This window comes from Lolium rigidum, chromosome 4 (genome assembly GCF_022539505.1).
Source record: "Lolium rigidum isolate FL_2022 chromosome 4, APGP_CSIRO_Lrig_0.1, whole genome shotgun sequence".
NCBI classification, from domain to species: Eukaryota; Viridiplantae; Streptophyta; class Magnoliopsida; order Poales; family Poaceae; genus Lolium; species Lolium rigidum.
In genome coordinates, this window is record NC_061511.1 from 158,417,339 (window position 1) to 158,427,093 (window position 9,755).

General features: G+C 45.7%; 2 protein-coding genes across 2 annotated transcripts in view; one reads left to right on the top strand and one right to left on the bottom strand.

The window, feature by feature from the left end:
* LOC124706129 (ubiquitin-NEDD8-like protein RUB2) overlaps positions 1-7,087 on the top strand; it is a 39,982-nt gene extending 32,895 nt beyond the window's left edge. Inside the window, exon 3 of the mRNA XM_047237790.1 lies at positions 7,001-7,087. Within this exon, the coding sequence (XP_047093746.1) occupies positions 7,001-7,087 (87 nt within the window). The remainder of the gene's footprint in view (positions 1-7,000) is intronic.
* Positions 7,088-7,961: 874 nt separating this feature from the next.
* On the bottom strand, positions 7,962-8,426 carry LOC124649935 (ubiquitin-NEDD8-like protein RUB2). Its single transcript, XM_047189505.1, has one exon. The coding sequence runs from the start codon at positions 8,424-8,426 to the stop codon at positions 7,962-7,964; it is 465 nt and encodes a 154-aa protein (XP_047045461.1).
* Between the last annotated feature and the right edge of the window lie 1,329 nt (positions 8,427-9,755).

Consider the following 9,755-nt stretch of genomic DNA (forward strand, 5'->3'; position numbering starts at 1 on the left):
GGTTAGCACCTATTCAGCCCCCCCCCCCCTCTAGGTGCGGCAAACGATCCTTTCAGAGGCTCTGGCCAAGTTTTTACTGTTAACTCCAAGAGGGAGTATTTATGCTCGATAGTGGGTTCATGCCTCCATTAAATCTGGGACAGTGACAGAAAGTTCTAAGGTTGTGGATGTGCTGTTGCCACTAGGGATAAAACATTGATGCTATGTCCGAGGATGTAGTTATTGATTACATTACGCACCATACTTAATGCAATTGTCTATTGTTTGCAACTTAATGCTTGGAAGGGGTTCGGATGATAACCTGAAGGTGGACTTTTTAGGCATAGATGCATGCTTGGATAGCGGTCTATGTACTTTGTCAGTAATGCCCAATTAAATCTCACTATACTCATTATATCATGTATGTGCATGGTCATGCCCTCTCTATTTGTCAATTGCACAACTGTAATTTGTTCACCCAACATGCTATTTATCTTATGGGAGAGACACCTCTAGTGAACTATGGACCCGGTCCATTCTTTTACATCGAATACAATCTACTGCAATACTTGTTCTACTGTTTTCTGCAAACAATCATCATCCACACTATACATCTAATCCTTTGTTACGACAAGCCGGTGAGATTGACAACCTCAGCTTGTTTCGTTGGGGCAAAGTACTTTGGTTGTGTTGTGCGGGTTCCACGTTGGTGCCGGAATCCACGGTGTTGCGCCGCACTACACTCCTCCGCCATCAACCTTCAACGTGCTTCTTGACTCCAACTGGTTCGATTAAACCTTGGTTTCTTGCGAGGAAACTTGCTACGTGCGTATCACACCTTCCTCTTGGGGTTCCCAACGGACGTGTCAACTACACGCATCAAGCAAATTTACGGCGCCGTTGCCGGGGAGATCAAGACACGCTGCAAGGAGAGTCTCCACAATCCAATCTCTTTACTTTGTTTTTGTCTTGCTTTCTTTTATTTACTTTCTTGTTTGCTGCATTATATCAAAACACAAAAAAAATTAGTTGCTAGCTTTACTTTATTTACTGTTTTGCACTCTATATCAAAAACACACAAAAATTAGTTACTTGCATTTGCTTTACTTATTTCAACATGTTTCCTTTTAATTTTACTTGTAAAAGATATACACTGTGGGACAAGGGTCTATAATTGGAAGAGATAATATAGAAGAATTTTTCACCCATGTTAGTATGCATGAAGATCTTAAAGATATACCCCTTGCAAAAGCTGTCCCTACTTATGAGATGCCTCTGTTTGTTTGGTACGCATGATGGAAGCTACATTTATTAGTCTCAACCCCATGATACAACACATGTTTCTTACACTTTCTGATATGGAGCGGGGAGAGAAGAGAGATTTTGTTCTAAAAGTCTTAGTGCGAGAATTTGCGGATATAGCTAAAGAAGCTAGAAAAGTTTTTAGTAAGCATGAGAGGCTTGGTACGATCACCGATTTTAAAAGAACACTTGAAAAAATGGATATGGATAGAATTAAGTACACTAATAGTGTTAATGATGGTGGGGAGATTAAAGCACCAATACCATGTAAGCTCCTAGCGATGCATGAAGCTCTAGATGATAATTATGCTTGGCTTGTTCCTGAAAATTTGTTTGATGAGAGTAGCAAGCCCAAGACTAATGAAAAGGGAGCCGCTGAAACCTATGTATCCTAAATACTATGCATGGTTGAGAAAACTCCAAACCCCAGTTGTCGATGCATCATCTCTTGATAATACTTGATATACACTTTACGCGCCTAGGCGAAAGGCGTTAAAGAAAGCGCTTATGGGAGACAACCCATGTTTTTACTACAGTACTTTTATTTTATATTTGAGTCTTGGAAGTTGTTACTACTGTAGCAACCTCTCCTTATCTTAGTTTTGTACATTGTTGTGCCAAGTAAAGTCTTTGATAGTAAGGTTCATACTAGATTTGGATTACTGCGCAGAAACAGATTTCTTTGCTGTCACGAATCTGAGCCTAATTCTCTGTAGGTAACTCAGAAAATTATGCCAATTTACGTGAGTGATCCTCAGATATGTACGCAACTTTCATTCAATATGAGAATTTTCATCTGAGCAAGTCTGGTGCCTCAATAAAATTCGTCTTTACGAACTGTTCTGTTTTGACAGATTCTGCCTTTTATTTCGCATTGCCTGTTTTGCTATGCTTGATGGATTTTTCTATTCCATTGACTTTCAGTAGCTTTGTGCATTGTCCAGAAGTGTTAAGAATGATTATGTCACCTCTGAACATGAAAATTTTGATTGTGCACTAACCCTCTAATGAGTTGTTTTGAGTTTGGTGTGGAGGAAGTTTTCAAGGATCAAGAGAGGGAGATGATACGATATGATCAAGGAGAGTGAAAGCTCTAAGCTTGGGGATGCCCCGGTGGTTCACCCCTGCATATTTTAAGAAGACTCAAGCGTCTAAGCTTGGGGATGCCCAAGGCATCCCCTTCTTCATCGACAACATTATCGGAGTTCCTCCCACGAAACTATATTTTTATTCCATCACATCTTATGTGCTTTGCTTGGAGCGTCGGTTTGTTTTTGTTTTTGTTTTTGTTTGAATAAAATGGAGCCTAGCATTCATTGTGTGGGAGAGAGACACGCTCAGCTGTTGCATATGGACAAATATGTCCTTAGGCTTTACTCATAGTATTCATGGCGAAGGTTGAATCTTCTTCGTTAAATTGTTATATGGTTGGAATCGGGAAATGCTACATGTAGTAATTCTAAAATGTCTTGAATAATTTGATACTTGGCAATTGTTGTGCTCATGTTTAAGCTCTTGCATCATATACTTTGCACCTATTAATGAAGAAATACATAGATCTTGCTAAAATTTGGTTTGCATAATTGGTCTCTCTAAAGTCTAGATAATTTCTAGTATTGAGTTTGAACAACAAGGAAGACGGTGTAGAGTCTTATAATGTTTACAATATGTCTTTTATGTGAGTTTTGCTGCACCGGTTCATCCTTGTGTTTGTTTCAAATAACCTTGCTAGCGTAAACCTTGTATCGAGAGGGAATACTTCTCATGCATCCAAAATCCTTGAGCCAACCACTATGCCATTTGTGTCCACCATACCTACCTACTACATGGTATTTCTCCGCCATTCCAAAGTAAATTGCTTGAGTGCTACATTAAAAATTTCCATTCTTTACCTTTGCAATATATAGCTCATGGGACAAATAGCTTAAAAACTATTGTGGTATTGAATATGTACTTATGCACTTTATCTCTTATTAAGTTGTTTGTTGTGCGATAACCATGTTCCTGGGGACGCCATCAACTACTCTTTGTTGAATATCATGTGAGTTGCTATGCATGTCCGTCTTGTCCGAAGTAAGGGAGATTTACCACTCATTTAATGGTTAGAGCATGCATAATGTTAGAGAAGAACATTGGGCCGCTAACTAAAGCCATGATCCATGGTGGAAGTTTCAGTTTTGGACATATATCCTCAATCTCATATGAGAACATTAATTGTTGCTACATGCTTATGCATTAAAGAGGAGTCCATTATCTGTTGTCTATGTTGTCCCGGTATGGATGTCTAAGTTGAGAATAATCAAAAGCGAGAAATCCAATGCGAGCTTTCTGCATAGACCTTTGTACAGGAGGCATAGAGGTACCCCTTTGTGACACTTGGTTAAAACATGTGTATTGCGATGATAATCCCGGTAATCCAAGCTAATTAGGACAAGGTGCGGGCACTATTAGTATACTATGCATGAGGCTTGCAACTTGTAAGATATAATTTACATGATACATATGCTTTATTACTACCGTTGACAAAATTGTTTCTTGTTTTCAAAACCAAAGCTCTAGCACAAATATAGCAATCAATGCTTCCCTCTGCGAAGGGCCCCCTTCTTTTACTTTTATTGTTGAGTCAGTTCACCTATCTCTCTCCACCTCAAGAAGCAAACACTTGTGTGAACTGTGCATTGATTCCTACATACTTGCATATTGCACTTGTTATATTACTTTACATTGACAATATCCATGAGATATACATGTTATAAGTTGAAAGCAACCGCTGAAACTTAATCTTCCTTTGTGTTGCTTCAATACCTTTACTTTGATTTATTGCTTTATGAGTTAACTCTTATGCAAAACTTATTGATGCTTGTCTTGAAAGTACTATTCATGAAAAGTCTTTGCTTTATGATTCATTTGTTTACTCATGTCATTACCATTGTTTTGATCGCTGCATTCATTACATATGCTTACAATAGTATGATCAAGGTTATGATGGCATGTCACTCCAGAAATTATCTTTGTTATCGTTTACACGCTCGGGACGAGCGAGAACTAAGCTTGGGGATGCTGATACGTCTCCGACGTATCGATAATTTCTTATGTTCCATGCCACATTATTGATGATATCTACATGTTTTATGCATACTTTATGTCATATTTATGCATTTTCCGGCACTAACCTATTAACGAGATGCCGAAGAGCCGATTCTGTCGTTTTCTCCTGTTTTTGGTTTCAGAAATCCTAGTAAGGAAATATTCTCGGAATTGGACGAAATCAACGCCCAGGGCCCTATTTTGCCACGAAGCTTCCAGAAGACCGAAGAGAAGACGAAGTGGGGCCACGGGGCACCGCCACACTAGGGCGGCGCGGCCCAGGGGGGGCCCGCGCGGCCCTAGCTTGTGGGCCCCCTGTGACTCTCCCGACTCCGCCCTTCCGCCTACATATAGTCTTCGTCGCGAAACCCCCAGTACCGAGAGCCACGATACGGAAAACCTTCCAGAGACGCCGCCGCCGCCAATCCCATCTCGGGGGATTCGGGAGATCGCCTCCGGCACCCTGCCGGAGAGGGGAATCATCTCCCGGAGGACTCTTCACCGCCATGGTCGCCTCCGGAGTGATGAGTGAGTAGTTCACCCCTGGACTATGGGTCCATAGCAGTAGCTAGATGGTCGTCTTCTCCTTATGTGCTTCATTGTCGGATCTTGTGAGCTGCCTAACATGATCAAGATCATCTATTTGTAATGCTATATGTTGTGTTTGTTGGGATCCGATGGATAGAGAATATTATGTTATGTTGATTATCAATCTATTACCTATGTGTTGTTTATGATCTTGCATGCTCTCCGTTATTAGTAGAGGCTCTGACCAAGTTACTCTTAACTCCAAGAGGGAGTATTTATGCTCGATAGTGGGTTCATGCCTCCATTAAACTGGGACAGTGACAGAAAGTTCTAAGGTTGTGGATCTGCTGTTGCCACTAGGGATAAAACATTGATGCTATGTCCGAGGATGTAGTTATTGATTACATTACGCACCATACTTAATGCAATTGTCTATTGTTTGCAACTTAATACTGGAAGGGGTTCGGATGATAACTTGAAGGTGGACTTTTAGGCATAGATGCATGCTGGATAGCGGTCTATGTACTTTGTCGTAATGCCCAATTAAATCTAACTATACTCATTATATCATGTATGTGCATGGTCATGCCCTCTCTATTTTTCAATTGCCCAACTGTAATTTGTTCACCCAACATGCTATTTATCTTATGAGAGAGACACCTCTAGTGAACTGTGGACCCCGGTCCATTCTTTTACATCGAATACAATCTACTGCAATACTTGTTCTACTGTTTTCTGCAAACAATCAACATCCACACTATACATCTAATCCTTTGTTAAAGCAAGCCGGTGAGATTGACAACCTCACTGTTTCGTTGGGGCAAAGTACTTTGGTTGTGTTGTGCAGGTTCCACGTTGGCGCCGGAATCCCTGGTGTTGCGACGCACTACACTCCTCCGCCATCAACCTTCAACGTGCTTCTTGACTCCTACTGGTTCGATTAAACCTTGATTTCTTACTGAGAGAAACTTGCTACTGTGCGCATCACACCTTCCTCTTGGGGTTCCCAACGGACGTGTCAACTACACGCATCAATCGGCAGCGAGGCTGGTGCTCTTTCCCGTGCGGTGGTTGTGTCTTGTTCTGGTCCTTGGTATGATGCCCCTGGTGCTCATGCATGCTCTAGGGAGAGCCGCTCCACCTGCCGACGAACCGGCACCCTAGCTATGATCCAGGGGGAGAAGGTTGGGACCTTCTTCGGAGGTGGAGGCGGATGACATTTTGGCTGCGATGCGCCAGGACTTGACGGTGGCAGGATTCCCGGTGGCGAGCTTCACGACGTTGCTTCTCCTCCGCTCTGGTTCTTCCTTGAGATGATGGCCTTGATGACAGGTTGTTTTCTTTGTAATCTTTGGTTTGCTTGTTCATCGATCTTTGTAAGCTATTTTTCAGGCAGGCTACATCCAACTCTTAAAAAAAGGTCACAGCGGCGAAGACGAGTTCATGTTCTGTACGGACTGGAAACGTTGTAGTGCGCGACCTAGTCCGTGCCGGATCATGGCCTAGCATATGGAGACTCCCAACCCGATCGACACGAACACAAGCTTCACGTAAGGTCCACCCACGTATATAAGGTCCATTCATGGAATATGAAAAAATATAGAAATAGGAAATACACATAGGATTAAAATGCCTCGTTTTACATAAATCTAGGAAGATGAAGTGTTTTTTTTTTTGAAACATAATATGTTACGCAAACAAGCCGCCTCATTAAAAAACTTTCCAATTTCCTTAGATACCCCGATAAGGAAAAGAATGCGTAAAAAGGGAAGATGAAGTGTTTTTAATTGTGTAGCAAGGAAATTTTTCATGATGTATGGCCTAAGTTCTAACATTTTTTCCTATAAAATTTACACTATAGCATTCTTCTATAAAAATTTATCATAGGATATGTTCCTATGAATCAAAACAGCGTAGAAAAGCATCCAAATTCTACACAATTCCTACACAAAACGCATGAATCAAAAGATCCCTTAAATGTGACCATGGCAACAGAACTCATCAATAATTTCCAAAGCAGCCAAAGCGAAAACGCGTACACCACAAAGTTTTCTCCTGCATGTTTGTCACCGCAAATAGCAAGCCGATGACCAATCGGGAGAAGATGCAGATCTTCGTGAAGACCCTGACGGGCAAGACCATCACGCTAGATGTCGAGAGCAGAGACACTGTCAACAACGTCAAGGCCTGACCAGCAACAACCCATCTTCACCGGGAAGCAGCTCCAGGATGGCCACATTCTCACAGACTACAGTGTGCAGAAGGAGTCGATGCTGCACCTAGTGACGTGAGGTATCCACGGCAATGTCCATTCATGATGTACTTGGGTTTAGGGCCCTAACCAGTCCAGGCTCCAGCCACCTCCCCTGCCCACCGGAAGTAGCCCAGCTGCGTTCGGGCCAGGCCCACCTAGCCCTAGATGGGGCCCAAAGGGCTCGAATCTGGGCTGGGAGGGCACCACCAAGCGCCGCCTCGCCACCCCGTCACCAAACAGTGATGCCATCACCAGCACGCAGCTCAACGTTGCGCCGCCCGAGGAGCTTGGCCGCCGCCGGAACCACTGTCGACCAAGGATCATCGCCCCCGTCCCCCCTCTAGATCAACGCGCGTTTAGGGGCAGATCCGCCGCCGCCAACACTGCACGGGGCTTTGCCCGGCGGCCTACGCCGATGGCTGCGGTTGGGGAGGGCGGAGGAGGGGGTCAGGACAAGCTAGGTCTTGGCCGCCCTCCTGTCTCCCACGGGGAGCGACATCGATGGCCAGAGCGTCGCGGGAGGAGAGGAGCGACGCGGGCGGGCGGAGGTGGGAAGGGCTTCGCAGCGGCGGCTCGGAACCCGAGGATAGGAGTGTGTGGAAACCTCTTGACGCAAGGGCCGTAGGTGCTCCACAATTCGATAAAAGAAGAGTTCTAAATAAACAACTCTTGGATTTGTACAAGACAAACGTACAGTAGAGAGATAGTAGGCACATCAATGACGGACATAGTGCCCAGAGTATGCATCAATAGAAAAACAATTCTGTAAATTTACAAAATCATACTAGTACCATCGTAACAAAACTACCCTCTAGTAGCCACCACCCCTGAGTGCGAGGACGAGGTGGAGCACATCGCCGCCCCTGATATTGTAGTCCTTGGCCGTCTTGTCATCGGCCATCTGCTTGCCGCCGAAGATGAGCCTCTGCTGCACCGGCGGGATGCCCTCCTTCTCCTCGACACGCTCCTTGATCCTGTCCACCGTGTCCGTCGGCTCGATGTCGATCTCAATCTCCTTGCCGGTAAGGGTCTTGACCTTGATGGTGGTGCCCCCGCGTAGGCGGAGCACGAGGTGCAGCGTGGACTCCTTCTGCACGTTGTAGTCAGCGAGGGTGCGGCCGTCCTCGAGCTGCTTGCCGGCGAAGATGAGCCGCTGCTGGTCCGGCGGGATACCCTCCTTATCCTGGATCTTTGCCTTGACGTTGTCGATGGTGTCGCTGCTCTCCACCTCCAGCGTGATGGTCTTTCCCGTCAGGGTCTTCACGAAGATCTGCATCTTCTTCTTGATCGGTTCCGACACGAGCGTGTTTCTCTTTTTCGGTTGGCTTCGTTAGAGAGATCGATGTGTTACCGACCGGTCGCGTACATTTATATACATGAGGTGGACCGAGCCCTACGTGGAGCCTGCGTTCGAGTCGAGTTGGGACCTGGGAGTCCGATCGGCGACGTCCACGACATGCGGTGGCATGATCCGGCACGGACTCCGTCGCGCACTGTGTGCTGATCGTGGCCCCATGAGCATCGTTTCGTATTTGGACTATGAGAACGTTGTGATTTAGCTACAAATATATTCCATGTTTTTGCCTCTGCTGTGCTATACCTATTACGTCTATAAATTCCAGTCGTTTCAAAGTGCTCCCCGTACCTAGCAGTAGCAGCACGACGATGGCCGCGGAACAACCCGACTGGCTGAAGCTCCCCTTCGATCTCCTGGAACCCATTGCACAGAGAAGCCGCGATGCCGTCACTGGGCTCGACACGTTTCGCTCTGTTTGCCGGACATGGCGATCCGCCGTGACACGAGCGGCGGCGCCGCGTCTCCTGCTTCCTGTCCCTCAGAACGGCTCCGAGCCGCTAGGCGGTTCGAAGTACGCGCTGCTATTCCCCTTGTCGCGTGGCTGGTCTATAATAATCGATGCTCGCGACGTCTCATGCCACCTCAAGCATCTTCCCACGGGCGCCATGGCTGTGCTGCCCAACCTGAACACCGTCCGCAACAGCTTCACGTCCGAGATCGAGAATCTGGACTACGAGCATGCCCCTGAATCTGATCGTGAAGAAGCCCATGTTTCCGACGAGGATTCATGCGGGGATGATTCTGTCGATCAAGATCAAGAAACGCCTTCCTTTGACGGTTCCAGTGCATGCGGCCATCCCGATGACAACGATGAGTGCTCCGCACAACAAGAAGCGCCTTGTCCGGAGGAGATCAGTGAGTGCGGAGAACCTGAAGAGCACTCCACTGATGAAGAAGCGCCTGCTACACACGACGATGAGTGCTCCACAGATCAAGATGTGCCTTCTACCGAGGATTACAGTGAGACTACGTCCCAAGATGGCTGGTATCGGCGGCACAACCTCAAGATCAAGATCAAGTATCTTTGGTATCATTTATTCTTGGACACCCACCTCAGCTTATCGGATGTCTTCAACTTCGCCATCCATGTTCCTCCTGGTACTCTAGCAGCAAGCACGGAGGGCATGGTGATCATCATGTATCATATGCTGCAGGGGAACACGGGGATGGTTTTCTGCCGACCCGGAGACGCGGCATGGACGAAGATAGCTAATCCCAATTCAGAATATTTAAGCTTCACCGACTTCG